The following is a 17,100-nucleotide window of genomic DNA, read 5'->3' as shown; positions in this document are numbered from 1 at the left end:
TAATAATATTTCATATTTTCTCATTAGCCTGTTCCAGACAGTAAGCGGGCTTCTTCAGACCTCAGCATCGCTAGCTTGGAAGATGACAAACTGTCCCAGAATGCTTCTACTCTAGAACCTGTGTCTGAAAAACCTGTGCCCACTGTAGCTGGGAAAAAAGTCCCCGAACAGGACAACGTGATGGAATCCACTAAAGTGAAAGTGGAGGAACCTCCTGAAGTTAAGAAGCCCGTCACTCCAGATGTCTCCACAAAAGAGAATGAAGTTCCAATTCCTGACAAGACTGCCACAGCTGTACATGAAGAATGTGTTGTTGAAAATAAAGAAGAGGTTTGTGTGCCGGAGACGGGTACACCTGCCGATAGTCATATTAAACCGGAAGAAGCACCCGTACTCCCAGCAAAGGATGCTGAGGAGAAACCTCACATAAATGATCTTCAACCAGCACTTGCTGAGTCCGAAATTAGAGATGTTATCCCTGAATCGCCTGTACAGAATGGTGTACAAAATGAAGCAGAAACGACCACGCCTGAGACAGTGTGTGTGCCAAGAGATGACAATGTACCTAAAACCGGGGATGAGCTGCCTAAAATGGAGTCTCCAGAAGTGCCGAAAGAAGAGCCAGAGCCGCACATTGCAGAAAACGGTACAAGTGAACCATCCGCTACAAGTGAACCATCCGCTACAAGTGAACCATCCGCTACAAGTGAACCATCCGCTACAAGTGAACAATCCGCTACAAGTGAACCATCCGCTGTTGAAATTTCTGATTCGGCTGTAAACGCTGACAATATAAATGAGGAGGTTTCTGGCGTTTCCAAAGAAATATCTGACAACATTAAAGATGAGGCGGAACCTAGCCCAAGACTAGAAATCCCAGCTGATGGCGGTCAGGAAAAGAGAGACGTTCCTTCAGATGTAAACGCTGCTTCTGAGACTCAAGATGACAAACTACCAGAAAATGTTGCTCAAGTAAATCATGTTGATGCTGATGAAGCAGTCTCACCACCTCTTATTGAGGCAGCAGAAGAGAAGCAAACTGAGAACGAAAGCCAAGTTCCTAATGATTCTGTAAATGGTTCATCTGTGGTTTCAGAGACTGATAAAGAGTCGGCGCAAACTCTACTCCAGGACACTGCTGTGATCTCTATTGAAGGTGCCACAGAGAACGAGTCTCAGCCCTGCGTGCCCAGTATTAGTGTTATCACTGCTGAAGGTGAAGAGAAAGAGAAGGCCAAACCTGAGCCCCCCCCTTCAGGAGATGCTGAAGTTCCAAAGGAAATGGATTCTGATTCAGGAATGGGCTCTACAGCTGACAGTGGTAGCATGGACTTGAATTTGTCCATATCCAGCTTCCTGACTAAGAGCAAAGAATCTGGATCCATATCAATACAGGTAAGATTATGATTTGTTGGGTATTTAGTCGACATTCAGAAGGTCGACGACAGGTTCTGAATGTCAACCGTCAGAAGGTCGACATGGTCATTACAGTAAGTTGACTATCAATATGTAGATATTTAATATGTAGATATTCATTTAGGTCGACTTGATTAGAATGTCGACATTTAACACTAAAATGTTGACAATTTTTTGGGGGGGGGTTTGGGGTGATTTTTAGGATTAGGCTATAAAAACAAAAATAAACCATGTGGCGACATTTTCAGATCTATCAACTGTGGTGCAGGGCCGTCCTGATAGGTCTGTGAACGACATTATTCATGGACATATCGGATGTTTCACACCCGCAGATGCATTCGCGATATATAGTTCGTTGATCGAACAAATGATATATCAACAAGTGAGTTTTACAGGAAGAAAAGTTGTTTTCAAAGTTCTGAAAAGTGCCACATGGCACCCAAGACGTTTTTCAGCAGTAGTTTAATCTCTCTTGTGTCTATGAAGGAAAAATACCATAGACTTCTATGAAGAACTTGCTCTGCCCTGTGGGCCTGATTTACCAGTGCACGTAAGTGCACTGCTGAATGCAGATTCCCGATTATCTGGTATCTGCATGTGCGCAGGGCCCGTTCTGTGTGAACCCACGTAGGCCCCCGTTTGCCTCTGTCTGATTGACAGGCAGAGGCGTTTACGGGGTGGTGCGGGGATGGCCTTCGTGTCCGGAAACAAGGGTGTTTTCCCGGGAATGGCAAGGACCTGCTTCCAGGGACGCTGAATCCTGGCCTTGCAAGCTGGCCAGCGTGCATGAGCAGAGGCTTACTCAACCGGCAGGCGCCGTCCAACATCGCGATGGTGATCCCAGGCTGGGGCTCGGTCGCAGCATTGGGACTAGCAGATGCAGCAGAGGGTGTCAGACACCTCGTGCTGCATTTGCATTTTAGCAAGGACGGAATTGCAAAGCTGCTTGTGTGCAGCTCTGCAATTCCGTCCTCTGCTGAATCACCCCCTGTGTCAACAACATTTAGGGAAAACCCTTCAATGCTTTAGGACAGAGGGCCTAATTCAAACCCGCTCACGAGCGCAGGATGCTCGCAAACAGGTCGATGGTGCCCTAATGCGCATGCGCACGACGGAGGGAGCTCCGTCGTGCGCATGCGCGAGACCCACATAGCGACAGCCAAGCTGTCGCTATGGGTCTCGCACCAAAGGGGGCGTGCTGTTGATGGTGATTGACAGCACGCCCCCTTTGGTGGGCGTGCCGGGGGCGTTGCTGCCCAGACGGAGGCGTTCCCATGGGAACGCCTTCCGTCTGGAGCCGGCCCCACTGACATCACTAGTGATGTCAGTGGGAGTGCTTTTGGCTCTGATAGAGCCAAAAGCACTCCTGGGCTTGTGGCAGCGAGACCCTAACGCAGGGTCTCGTCGCAAGCCCGATGGTCTTGACCATCGCGACCATCATCATGGACGCTCGCATAAGCTGTGGGTGGTAACCCACAGCTATGCGAGCGTGCAAGAGGCCGCTCCATTTTTAGGTAGGAGGGCCCTGATTCAGAGCGAGCACTCTGGTCAGAGCGTCCGGCTCTGAATCAGGCCCAGAGGTCTAGAAAATTCAAAAGAGCTGGAGGGAAAAATGCAACTGTCTCCCTTAATCCTCGTACATACAGGTGTTATGTTAGCACTTAATGCACCTATGTGATCCAAACAAATTGCGATCACAGATTGACCTCCACGTACATTTTCCAAAATACGTCAGTCTCAACATTGGCTGCAGAGTGCAGTAGCTAAACCATGTCTGTAGAACTCCAGTGTATTATACGGCGTTAATTTAAGTACATACTGTACTATACTACAGGGAAGTAAGGATAAATACTAGGGGGTCGTGTCCATGGCAGAAGTGTGGCATCGCTGCATGTAGAGCCTACTGCAAGTGCACAACGTGTAAAAATTACCTTGATAAACTTTACATAAAGGTAGATGGTGTCCCCGAGTTGTGCCTAACATTAGTTTGCATTCGATTTTAGTAATTATTGGAAATGCACAGGAAATGCTGATTCATACCCCTCTGTTCTACGTGGCACGTGGATCATCGCTCATACACGTCACCAAATAATGCAGAGTGAAAAAACATTTGCTCTAAGCTATTCTTTAACAGTTAAGTTGCGTACGTGTGCAGCTATTTGTCATATTCATGTATTTGCAGACTATTTGATAAATGTGCACATAGCACACAGAACTTGGCAGAACACTGTTAAATCTTTTAAATGTTTTGCTCAATATAGGCTAATTGTGTGGCTAGTATTATTACTGCAGAAAGCTTTTGCTGCCCCCCAAAATAAAGAAACTCATATTGTAAGTCTCAATGTATAAGTTCACCTATCTACATGTAGATGTACCATCATATAGGATAAATCCCTGCTGAATCACCACCACACCAAGAAACATAAACCTCATATTGATCAAGCAGGTTTATTATTCTCGGTTACACAGCGCCTGCTGACTGATCGGCTGTTATTAGTGTTTCAGAAGACAATGTCGTTGTCATACAGTTACAGCTGATCTGTGTGTTTATTTTTAGTTACTTTTTAATTTTTTTTCAAAACTGTGAACGTTCTAGAAAGTGTTTAGTCCAGATGGAACTTTTATTTTTAGGATAATAAGAGACAGAAAAAAACACTGAAGAAGACTCGGAAATTTATGGTTGATGGCGTGGAAGTGAGTGTCACAACCTCGAAGATCGTAACCGATAATGACGCCAAGAGCGAGGAGATGAGATTCCTCAGGTGCGTACCTCATAAAAGATGCTGATTTGTATTAAAGTTCCATTTTTATTTATAAAGTGGCAGCATATTCTGTACAGCTGTACGTAAGGCATAAACTATATGGAAAACAAGACAGTACAGAGATAATAGGTGGAAAGGTCACTGATGGAGACCAGTGAGGTAGTCTCTGCATTGAGGCTTTGTATATTGTGTAGGGGAACATTAATGGATTTAAAGACAAAATAGTTGTGCCATGAGCTATTGATTACAGTACATGGATATGCTCGTCTGAAGGTGGGCTTCTTGGGGCAAAATACCAGTAAATCTTGGAACTATCTGTATTTTAGTTATCTTCATCAAAAACAATATGTCCTCTTACATCCTTGCCGATCACGCTACAAATGTGCGCACACATCGTGCTATAAGATTACCTGCAGCAGCATACGCTACGATACGCTATGGCGCGCACTGCTATCGCACCATGCACTTTTATGGAGTCGCAGGTGCACTTATTTGCTCGCAAACGCACTGCTCGTGCAATGCATGGCGCATTTGCCCCGTATGCAGCAAAGATGAAAGAGGACATATCTGTGAGAAAAATACCTCCCTTCCGCTATTCAGGTCGTCCGTTCCAGTGGGTTCCCGATGGCTTTAAAGGTCCAGCCGTTGGTACATGATGGGCTGTGTAAATAGAGGAGATTCTTTGTTGTAGTTGCATGAAGGTGTATAACGTGTGATATGTAAACTGGGATTAATATGAGCATTAGCTGGTTGTGTAGCATCCTGGAACCGCATTTAAGCTAATAGCCCTTTCCATGCTGTTAGTTGTGGTGAGCAAGTGGTTCCGTACGCACGTCAGTTGGGTTCTTTAATCCTAATCAGCACCGTCTTAAAGTATATTCTTTATACTTTAATTACCTTTGTCAAACATCCTTGCCTGACATTAACACCTGAATTGTATTACCTGTTATATGTTTAACAGCCTCTTTCTGCTTGTTCTATAATGGTGGGTTTTTGTATAATGTCTTGGTGTTTTGTTATATAATGTATGGGTGGGCAGAATACTATACAATAAACTAGCTTGTCAGAACATTTTAAAAGCCAGCATGTACCTACTGTAAGCTCTGGAAATAATTTTTTATTTAACTTTTGTTTTAAGATAAACAAATGCACTGGTTAGACCATCAAGACACATCTTTGCAATATGAAGGCAGTTCATGCTGCACTTTGAATATGACCTTCCTTTTGGGAAGATGATGGGTACCCTTACACAGAGTCCCCGCCATTCGGACAGTACTTTGACATTGCACCCAAAACAATTCACCCCCTATCTAAAACTCGCAATATATCATCTGAAATTGTCATATACATTTGAAGTTGTAAGTTTTCTTAATGACCGTTTTTTTAAAGCCACCCAGTAGTGATGGGTCATTGTATTATTTTTCTGAAGGCGACAAGAACTGCGGGAGCTCCGGCTGTTACAGAAGGAAGAACAGAGAGCCCAGCAGCTCCTCAGTAATAAATTGCTGCAACAGAGAGAGCAAATCTTCCGACGATTTGAGCAGGAAATGACGGTGATTACTTACTTACTCTTAGAAATTGTACAAAATCTTCCACTTATACAGAGGAATATTTCATATCACTCACACTTCTGTTGTATTCGATATCCAATCTTTTCTGTCATCCTTTACCGGACCATAACGTCTACTTCGAAGCAATAAAAATGGGGCTTAAATGCTCTTGCATCTTTTATTATGAATATTGTTATGTATATGTAGCCACTACATGATGGTAGGAAAGGCATGACAGTCAGAAATGAGTACAGGACATCATAGACCATACAGATTGGACCAGCACATCTTTTATACATGACCAGAATTTAAATGCAGTGTACTTTTATGTTCTGGAGACGCCTAAGAGAACGCCGGCCAATAAGACAACCTGATATTTTTTTGCGGAATGAAATTGGCAAACGCTCTACGCCCCTCCCTGAAGCAGTCACCGTAGGCTGTCACTTCCTGCACCATATGGGGACATATTACAGTATTGATTGCAATCATCTTTGTTAACCACAGGATGTCAATGTATTGCTAGGCCTTACTCATTGTAGGTTTCTTTGGGGTGGTTGGGCTGATCTAAAGAGATGAATTGGAATTGTGTAGCCATTGTAAAGCTGCAGTTAGTAAAACATTTCACATGTGAAGCTTCAAATGATGTGAAGCCAGTGAAACAGTTTTCTAATATTTTTAAATGGTTGAATGCTTCCGATAACTTGGGAAGGCCGGCGGTTCAAATCCCGACGTCAGCATCCCGGCAGCAGTGAAAATGCCGATCGATGCAAGGTAAATATTTTCTACCCTATTCTACCCCTAACCCTCCCTAAGGGCTTAGGGGGTGCTTAACCCTAATTCCCCTCTAAGTGCCTAAACCTAACCCCCCTTTCCCCGCCGCCTAAACCCCAGGGGGGTGCCTAACCCTAACCTCCCCCCGGGGGTGCCTAACCCTCCCTTCCCCTAGCCTAACCCTAAACTCCCAGGGGGTGCCTAACCCTAAGTCCCCCCCTGGGAACCGTGATATTGATGCCTGTCATTTAAACCCTTGGTGGGATTAGACAGTCGGGATTCTGTCCGTCGGCTTCCCGAATGCTTCCCCTTGGGAATGACCACTGAGTTCCAGTCAGCTGAACTTTGTAGTTGTTCCATTTCCATGGAGGCATTCCTTTTCTTTATTTTTAAAAGAACTGTCAATTTTGTTTGCCGTCTAATTGAACAACTTAATTCTTCTGTATATTATTATTTTATATGTTTTATATGTAGCAACATTCATTTATATACTAGTATAACTGACCCATATGCCGGGTGACTTGAGTCTCCGCCACTGCAATGCCCCATCCCCTATTTATGTGGCCACGTCCCCGCTCTGCTGTCACACTCTCCCGAAGCATCTCCGTTTCGACTCGAACACACGCACAACCCTTTGTCACGTCTCCTGCCCGAAAACCCCCCACACCGGACACACTCCGTCATGGCTCCACCCAAACCATCGATACTTACCCCAGCCACAATACCTCCTTCTCCTAAGGCTGTCCCGTCTGCCTCGCAGTTTGAGACGTTGGGGCGGTCGCCCAGGCTTCCACTGTGCGCACATATAGGAGACGGGACAGCCTTACACAATTATTATGTAGCTATTATGTTCCATTGCGCTTTGCAATTGGGGAAAATACACTAAGAAAACGAGACTGGCTAATACAGTGAGGTAAGAGGGCCCTGCTCGCAATCTTACAGTCTATAGGGAAATAGGAATTTGATACATGAGGATAAGTGGTCCAGTCAGATTGCAGAGGTAATGGACTGTGTAGAGGGCAGGTAATTGAGTAGAGAAGCTTATGGGGGTTATGTGGTTGGTTCTGGAATTGATCAGCTTGCCTGAAGAGAGAGGTTTGGAGGCTCACAAATCGGCTCCTTCCACAATGTGCAAGTAATGGGTACATTTGAGGTGTTCCATATAGATATTGAGTACATCACAAAGTACAGATATACAAACAGTATACATATAGTATGTACAGATTTCTTATTACTTATGAGCTTTGATGAATGAGCAATCAAACGTTGTTCTCTTTCCAGAGCAAAAAGCGCCAGTATGATCAGGACATAGAAAACCTGGAGAAGCAGCAGAAACAGACCATAGAACGGCTGGAGCAGGAACACACCACCCGCTTGAGAGAAGAAGCTAAACGAATTAAGGCAGAACAGGAAAAGGAGTTCTCAAAATTCCAGAATGTGTTAAAAAATAAAAAGAAAGAGGTAAGGACTCCTCTGCCATCATGGGAAAGGGATTTCAGTGGCCAATGTAAGCTCTAATGTTCTGCATACAATTGGGGTCTTTCATTAGTGGACTTCAGACATTTCTCCAGTCTTCCCTTATCCTTCATGTAGAACCTAGTAACCCAATTTGTGGGATCAATGGCTTGATCTGCCCAAGTTGGTCATCTAAAGGTGGGTACACATTAGACAATATGTCGTCCGATCCAGCGGATCGAGTCGACCTCGGCAAGTGTGTACGCAAAGTCGGCCCATGCATGCTCCCACAAGGTCGTTCATCACATCGACAGATCTGCCGTACCTGCTGCTCTATCTGACAATGTGATGAACGACCCCATGCATTTGGATGCGGCTGGTGAACGATATATACCGAGTTCTTTCACCAGATCGCTCAGTGTGTACGGACCACACAATATGTCGCCCATCGCATCGTGGGTCAGCCGGGTACACAGGTCATCTATTGTGTGTGTTATTGGGTACAGACGCATTGTTGTCAGTCAGACAGTAACAACCCTTGTGTAGCCCTCTATAGACCTAACAAGACTTACTAAATCTAAGTCTGTGGACACTAGGCATTATGTAATTCTATCTCACCTCTGTTCTGTAAACGTAACTGTTATGTGGAGCATGCTATATTGGTCTGCTCATGTAGGCCAAAATACTTGTGCTCATTTAAAAAGAGATTGTAGTTTTTTCAAGCTAAACAATTGTACATGTTCACTGAACAGTAGACTCAGCAGGATTATTTTCACATTACAGTAAGCTCAAACGCTTTCATATCCAGATCACTCGGCTTAAAGGGAACATCTCTCCTACTTTATATTTATATTCTCTCTTCTTTCGTTAGAGGTATTCTGATCTTCTAAAGCTAGGAACACACCTGATAGATTTTACTCAAAGTCCGACAATCTTTACGGTTTTCTGAGAGATTAAACAAACCTTCGTAACATCCGATTTCCAGTATACACACTACTGAATTAGCATTTTGATCTTAATAATTATATGTCCTAATGCTCGTCAAAGGTGACAAATCAAATAAACTATTGGGCAGAAATGTCGGACAGATCATGTGCACACTACAAAATGTGCACAATATCGGCTCATCGTTTTTGATACAATTTTTGCAGCAAGCAAGATCAGATGAACAGAACCGACTAGGATTTAAGCGATAATCTGCCCAGGATGCTGTGCATGCACTTTGAGATTATCGGACCGAGCAGACGAAATTTGGCTGACCAGCCCAATTATTGCATAGTGTGTTCTTAATTCAACTCCACGGTAGGGTGAAACTCTATTAAAATACATGAAAAATCCAAGGTCTCCCTAGTCTGGAATTTGATATGTACAGTAAGTTAGTAACAAAGTATTATTTATTTTGTGGCTTCAAACTCTTAGGGGCATACCTAGGGTAACTAATGTCAGTAGTCCAAGATTAATCTAACCATTACTTTTTTATAGATTCATTGATCCAAATTTGTTTAATGTTAAATGTTTATATTCTGTATTAATTTGACATTTTTTTTCCCTCTTCCCTGTTTGACCCGCGTTTTGAGTCTGTTTTTATTCCTTCTGACTTGGTGGTTGGGCTTTAAAGCACTGGTGACGCGTTTCATGGATATTGGTATTCACATGGCCCATGGAATAGGGCCTCATTATGGTGACTGGTCATTTTTCTCCTGGCCTTCTTAGTGTGCTATTTGTATTTTTTAACCTTTGGGTATACATCTATGTTTCTATTTTAAATGCATCCCAGCTATTGGATTTTCTTTTGTTCTTTAGCTTAGCATTGAATTTTCTCTGGTATTTGGGGTTTCTTTTTACTATACATATACTACATGCACTCATAAGCACTATACGCTACACTACATTATACTACTGTACACGTAACTGCTACAATGCACAATGTAAAGTTCCACTTCTGACACTGAATGAAAAACATATTGCACTTTATTTTATTCCTTCATTATGTCACACAACAGAAGCTGCACATAAATGCAAATACTGATATTATAGTGGTGTAGTAAACAAGGCTCTGTGAGACAGTAATCTTTTCTTTATTCTATATTGCAGAGGTTCCCAAACTTGGTCCTCAAGGCTCCCTAATGGTCCAGGTTTTAGGGATAACCATGCTTGAGGACAGGTGACTTAATTAGTACCTTAGTTTTTTGATTTAGCTATCTGTGCTCAACCATGGATATCCTTAAAACCTGGACCATTAGGTTTCCTTGAGGACCGAGTTTGGGAACCTCTGTTTAGTATATTGCAAAAAAAATTGGCTTAAAGAAAGCTACTACGAACATGTTTTTAGGGTATGTAATCATGGGTTGCTTAACCTCCACCTGTGCATTAGTACCTTGCAATCACCAAACGGTGAATACAGCTTGAATACTAGTCAAAGAAGTGATCAACCGACTGTGTAATTTGCAGCTTTAACAATCACCCGGTGGATCTCGAGTACCATCCCTATTTGATATAACTGCTGTGAGCACGGTAACTGCTTTTGTCATACTGGTAAATGATCACTATATTCAGCCAGCAATAAAAGTAGTTTACGTACGAATTCAAGCTCTGGTCACGATACTGTGAATACAGGATAATGAAACACAAGTGAATGTTAAATTGCCCTTTCAATATATACACTAGTTCTAGTTATATTATATTAAGATGAGACTCCTGCGGTATGCTACAGAACAGTATCTTACATTTTAGCAAGGAATGGAACCCTTAAAACGGGTATTAACAAGTGGCACAGTGGTCAGTGGTTCACACCCAGACAAACCATGGCTAGTGTTATTACAAATATCTTATCAAGATCTCTGTCTGCAAGGAAGAACAACTGATTGCTAACCATTGAAGAGAGACTGCATGTAGGTAACATTGCTATGATCAGTCATTGGCTAATAATTCTACAGCTATCTCACACTTCACATGTAACCCCCCATAAAGGTAACTCCGATATCTTTCACGTGGTGGTGTGGCTTTACTTTGCCTCATGCGCTTCCTCTAGAAACAGGGTTACATTTCCCCACCTTCTGCATGCTTACACCAGGTAATAAGTGACGTGGAGAAAGCACCTAAAGAGCTGCGAAAAGAGCTTATGAAACGCAAGAAAGAGGAGCTTTCACAAAGCCAGCATGCACAGGTAACCGCACATGCTGTGTGCTACTAAACACCGCCCCACCCTCCTTGTTTTCCTGGTGCTGCAGTGACCAGTACAATGATCTGTCAACTAACACAATGTTCTACTAACAGCTGATTCCTGATCATTTAACATCTTGTGATATCACCACGCGTTTTGTGTCTCCATTATATTATATGCTCATTATTAAACAGCAGGTTTGTAGTGGCTGGAAGTTTTGGTTTAATAGCTGGCGAGTCACAGAGTTGCCCACCTTTGTAAAAGAATTCTACCGTACCTGAAAGGTAACTAGTACTGTATGTTTTATTGAATCACAATGCTAATGGATTTGTGTAGTAGTGTATGTATGTATTACAGTAAGGAACCAAATGTTACCAGACGTGTGCAGAGTCAATAGAGATCCCAATGCTAACTAACCTCGGCATACCAGGAATGTTCATATCGTGTAAAGGTTGTAGTGTAGATTGTTATCTGATCACTATGCTTAAGTTCAGCGTTACTCTCTGTCCACCATTCAGAAGAGCATTTTCAAAGCTATTAAATCTAGGTGTGTATACGGCCTAATGCCGCACATCCACTAGGCGACACGAGAGCACGATTACAACATTGTAATTGTGCAGTTGTTTCACAGTCTGTGCTGTGCCTACACTGACTTCAGTCGTTCAGTGTAGGCACATCAATCATCCCCGAACATGGTGTCCGGTTGACCAGCATGTTCGGGCAATGATGGATGTCAAAAACGTCCAGCGCGCTCATCGCTGGTCATTTTTTACTTTAAACTGCCCGATTTGCGGACGATTAATAAGCGATTGAACTATAACGATGTCGTTATAGTTCAATTGCTCTGTTTAATCGCGTAGTGAATGCGCGGCTTTTTCTACTTCAGGGTCCATAGGGTATCCACAGGATACCTTGGGGTATAGGTGTGACGTCAGTCGCAGGGCACCAAAGAGTTAAGCTTTCAGCCTCCCAGGATGCACTAGGTCCCCCTCCTATACCCCGCCCCCGGGCCAAGGCACCCCAGTTTAGTTTGGTGCCCGGCCGGAGTCGGGTGCACCTGTTGGAGTGGGGGCTAGAAGAGCCCCTGAAGCTTTTTCTTCATGCAGCTGTGGCTGCATATCTGGATGAACAGCATGGACAGTCAGTCCTGACGTCCATGCTGTCTTCCCTACACCCCGCCGGTACCAGAACGCCGGTACTGATCCGGGGATGCTGGTGGGCGTCTGGGGTCACAGCTAGCGGTGACCCCAGATGCTCCGGACCATGGCCGGATTCAAGGGGGACAGAGGTAAGCAGCGGGGTCCCGCGGTGGGTCCCCGCTGATCACATGGTCCTAAGTCCCCAGGCAGGGGGCTCCCTGGGGACTGGCTGCAGCGTGGAGCCAGGCGACCAACCTGCGCTTCCACTACCCCCTGGGACAGCGGACCGCAGCAGAGCGGTAGCGCTGCGGCGTCCCAGGGGTTAAATGCATGCCAGGGGAGCGCGCCTTCCCTGTCTCACAGCCGGCGCCTCCCCCGCTGCACACAGCCCTCTCTGCACTGTGCTGACTGGTCCTGTGTCAGCGCTCCTCCCCCAGGCCAGCTTCTCTCTGCTCCTCGGCGGCCATCTTCTCTGCAACGCATGGTGAACGCTGCTGGAAGTCTGGAAGGAAGCATCGTGGTCTGGGTCCCCCCGCATACCTCTCCTCCGCTGTGGCTCAGGTCTGTGTATGCAGCGCTGTGTCCTACCAGGCCCTGTGTCTGTGTAGTTGAGTGATCAGCGCTGTTAGTGCAGGAATTGTTATTTCTCTGCATTGTATGTGACTGTGCTAGCGCTGCCTGTAACTATTCTTCTCTAAACTGTCAGCTTTATTACTGTCCCTGTTCTTTCTGCTAAAGCCCTTGCGGTGCGGTGCTGCAGGGTGGTCTCTCGCCTATTTAATACTTAATTGGTGAGAGAGGTCACATACGTGGTGCCATCATGTCTGAAAGTGATTTTCCCCTCCGGCTACAGTGTACCACGTGCAAAGTACCGTTAGCGGAGGGGGAGGGTAGCGCGGAGGGCCTTTGCCGGCAGTGTTGTCCATGGCGCTGCCTATTACGGTTACAGCACCGGTACAGGAGCCGCCCTGGGCTTGTTTCGCTCAGGCGTTAACAGCTTTAGTGGGCCAGTTAGCTCCGCAGCCCGCGTTTACTCCGATGGGTTTGTCCCAGCAGTCTGTGGTGTCGTCACCCATGCAGGGGTTCCCACGACAATTGGTGGTACCCCACAGTCTCCCTATTTCCCCGCTCCCGGGTTCTCAGGAGCCAGCGTGGGTTAACTCCCTGACGAGTTCTTTACAGCACTTGTCGGATGTGTTGCAAGGGGAGTCTGTGATGCGGCCTCATAAAAGGCCGGTGGCGTCTCTGTCCGCTCCTTATGAGGATGACGAAGGGACGTCTGATGATGGGGAGATTCTGGATCCTTACGATCAGGAACCTTTCCATACTAAGGACGCTGATGCTAAGTCCAAAGTATATATTCCTGGACTTATTCGGGCGGTCCGCACAGCCTTGGTGATTGAGGACGAAGTTCCCCCAGCGGCTAAATCTAAGTATGCCTTTTTCAAAGATGTGAAGGGCGATGCCACAGTCTTTCCTCTTTCGGGTCAGTTGGTGGACCATTTAGAGGAGGCGTGGAAACAACCTGGCAAAAGATACCAGCCGCAGAGACGCCTGGCGGTGGCTTATCCGTTCGCGGATAATTATTTTGCTAAGTGTGAATCCCCTCCACAGGTGGATTCTCACGTGACCCGTCTTGTCCGTAGTGCCACATTGCCGATGCCATCCATGTCCTCCCTTAAGGATGCTACGGACCGCAAGGTAGAAATCTGCCTGAAGTCCGCTTATTCCCTTGCAGGGGGGGCAGCACGGCCGGCTATGGCCATTTGCTGGGTTGCCAGAGCGATGGAGCGCTGGGCGGATTCATTAGAGGCTTCTTTTGAATCCGACTGTCCGGCCGAACAAGCGGAGTTGATTGGCAATCTCCGTGATTCGGCCACCTACATCAACGAGGTGGCTCTAGACATTAGTACTCTGGTGTCTAGAATTTCTTCAGCAGCGGTAGCTGCTCGTCGCACCTTGTGGCTGCGATCCTGGAAGGCGGACGCAGATCCAAGAAAGGTCTGGAAGCGTTGCCGTTTACCGGAGAAGTTCTCTTCGGTCCGGATCTGGATAAGATTGTGGCCACGCTGGCGGCAGCCAAATCTGCTTGTCTCCCGTCGGCCGCTGCTCCTTCTGGTTCTGGACCATCGTCCTTTCGGTCATCTAGGGCCCAGGGCAGGCCCAAACCACAGTCGTTTCCTCGACAGGCTGGCCCTAAGAAATCGGTCAAGCCCCGGAAACAGGCATGGAGTACCAGACGTCCGGCCCCCAAGCCAGATGACAAGCCTGCGGCCTGACGGTCCGGGTCTCCCCTTGGGGGATCCCAGGGTGGGAGGCCGCCTGCTGCAGTTCTCCCGGTGTTGGTCGTTCACTACGACAGACACTTGGGTTCTGGAGGTGGTCTCTCACGGGTACGCCCTCTCCTTCCGGCACAGACCCCCGGCTCGATTCTTCACCACGGGTCTACCATCAGACCGGAACAAGGCTACGGAGCTGCAGAAGGTATTGCACACTATGCTCCAGGCTGGAGTTATAGTGCCTGTTCCATTCTCCCAGAGGGGCCAGGGTTTCTATTCAAATCTATTTTTGGTACAGAAACCCAATGGGTCATATCGTCCGATTCTCAACCTCAAAGCACTCAACAAGTCTTTGCGGGTCCCGAAGTTTCGGATGGAGACCCTACGGTCCATCATTCTGGCGCTGGAACCTTGGGACTACATGGTGTCATTGGACATACAGGACGCTATGGCGGTCATGGCGGCTTCTCTGCGGCTGCAAGGAGTCCGCATGTTGCCGTACTTGGACGACCTGTTATTGGTGGCAGGATCTCCAGAGCTCCTGTTACACCACTTGGACCTGACCATTGCACTGCTGCAACGGCACGGCTGGCTAATTAACTGGCAGAAGTCCACTCTAATCCCGTCTCGGAGGATTCTGCATCTTGGAGCCTTATTGGACTCGGGACAGCAAATGATCTTCGTGACGGAGGACAAGATCTCTGCTTTACAGTCAAGGGTGCGCAGTTGTCTGCACAGCCGCCGGGTGTCCTTACACTCGGCGATGAGCTTACTGGGCTCCATGGTGTCGGTGTTCGACATGGTGGAATACGCCCAGTTTCACTCTAGACCTCTGCAGCACCTGATCCTGTCCAAGTGGAACGGGCTGCCTCAGTCTCTGAAGTTCCAGACGATTGTGCTCACCCCGGAGGTTCGCCTGTCCCTTGCGTGGTGGTTAAAGATGACCCACTTCAACAAGGGACGTCCGTTCTGGGTTCCAAATTGGGTCCTGTTGACAACGGACGCCAGTCTTCGGGGCTGGGGAGCAGTTTCGGGTCCACACTTGTTTCAGGGCAGGTGGACACCGACAGAAGCGGAGCTTCCAATAAATATCTTGGAACTCCGTGCGGTCTTCAATGCTCTCCTGCAGGCACAGCGGTTTCTCCAGGGTCACCCGGTGCAGGTCCAGTCGGACAATGCTACCACCGTGGCCTACATAAACAGGCAAGGAGGAACTCGCAGTCGGGCGGCTCTCGTAGAGGTCTCTCGGATCCTGGTTTGGGCGGAGCGCAATCTTCCGGCCATATCAGCGGTCTTCATCCCGGGAGTGCTAAATTGGGAGGCGGACTTTCTAAGTCGCCAGGACGTTCATCCAGGGGAATGGTCCCTGCACCCGGACGTTTTTCAACTACTGGTGGACAGGTGGGGTCTTCCAGAAATCGACCTCATGGCGTCCCGGCACAACAACAAGTTGCCGGTGTACGGGTCTCGCACAAGAGACGAAGGGGCGTCTCTGGTGGATGCTCTGTCCGTCCGGTGGACGTTCAGGTTCGCATACCTGTTCCCTCCGGTCTCCCTTCTTCCACGGGTAATCCGGAAATCCAAACAGGAAGGAGGGACGCTCCTGTTGATAGCTCCCGCATGGCCCAGACGGCACTGGTTCTCAGACCTTCAGGGTCTGTCCGTGGACAGTCCTCTGCGGTTGCCGCTACGACCGGACCTTCTGTCTCAGGGTCCTTGTCTTCACCCGGACCTGACTCGGCTGTCTTTGGCGGCGTGGCTGTTGAGACGGCCATGCTGAGGTCCTGGGGGTTTGCCAGCTCTGTGGTGCGTACCATGTTACGAGCTCGGAAACCGTCTTCCGCGAGGATATACCATCGCGTGTGGCATACGTTCTTCCAGTGGTGTCGACCGAGAGGTTATGCACCGCGGGAGTTTCGTCTGTCTCGGATTCTCGCCTTCCTGCTAGCGGGACTAGATCATGGGCTTCGCCTTGCTTCTTTGAAGGTACAGGTTTCGGCCCTATCTGTCTGGTTTCACCGTAGGATTGCTACAATCCCGGATGTGCGCACCTTTATGCAAGGTGTTCTCCGTATTCAGCCGCCCTTTGTTCCACCTGTGGCGCCTTGGGATTTGGCTGTGGTCCTGAGGGCTCTCCAAGGACCGCCGTTTGAACCACTGGGCTCAGTGGATATTAAATGGCTAACAGCTAAGACTGTTTTCCTTCTGGCCGTTGCTTCAGCCAGACGTGTTTCTGAGTTAGGGGCTCTTTCTTGTAGACCCCCTTTCTTGGTTTTTCATGGGAACAGGGCAGTGCTCCGCACTCGGCCCGAGTTTCTTTCCAAAGTTGTTTCCCAGTTTCAGGTTAACGAGGAAATAGTTGTTCCGGCCTTTAACTCACCGGGTCTGTCCGTGGGTGAGGCCTCTTTGGATGTTGTGCGGGCCTTAAGGACTTATGTGGACCGCACTTCTTTGTTTAGGAAGTCGGACGCTTTGTTGTCCTCTATGGCTTCTGTAAAAAGGGTTGGCCTGCTTCAAAGCAAACTTTGGCAGCCTGGATCCGTATGGCTATTTCTGAAGCTTATC

At 47.2% G+C, this 17,100-nt stretch overlaps 1 protein-coding gene across 2 annotated transcripts in view; it reads left to right on the top strand.

Moving 5' to 3' along the window:
* The window catches only part of SLK (STE20 like kinase), a 75,635-nt gene that overhangs the window by 43,464 nt on the left and 15,071 nt on the right, over nucleotides 1–17,100 (top strand). Inside the window, exons 9-13 of one of the 2 annotated variants that reach the window (XM_088448733.1) lie at nucleotides 28–1,395; nucleotides 4,048–4,178; nucleotides 5,608–5,731; nucleotides 7,781–7,960; nucleotides 11,028–11,120. In XM_088448733.1, the coding sequence (XP_088304859.1) occupies nucleotides 28–1,395; nucleotides 4,048–4,178; nucleotides 5,608–5,731; nucleotides 7,781–7,960; nucleotides 11,028–11,120 (1,896 nt within the window). The remainder of the gene's footprint in view (nucleotides 1–27; nucleotides 1,396–4,047; nucleotides 4,179–5,607; nucleotides 5,732–7,780; nucleotides 7,961–11,027; nucleotides 11,121–17,100) is intronic. The other variant, XM_088448734.1, reaches the window with a different exon arrangement.

Source organism: Taudactylus pleione, unplaced genomic scaffold (genome assembly GCF_031769625.1).
Source record: "Taudactylus pleione unplaced genomic scaffold, aTauple2 ptg000464l, whole genome shotgun sequence".
In the NCBI taxonomy this organism is placed as follows: domain Eukaryota; kingdom Metazoa; phylum Chordata; class Amphibia; order Anura; family Myobatrachidae; genus Taudactylus; species Taudactylus pleione.
Note: the sequence above shows the minus strand (reverse complement) of the source record. Positions and strands in the feature narration are given on the sequence as shown.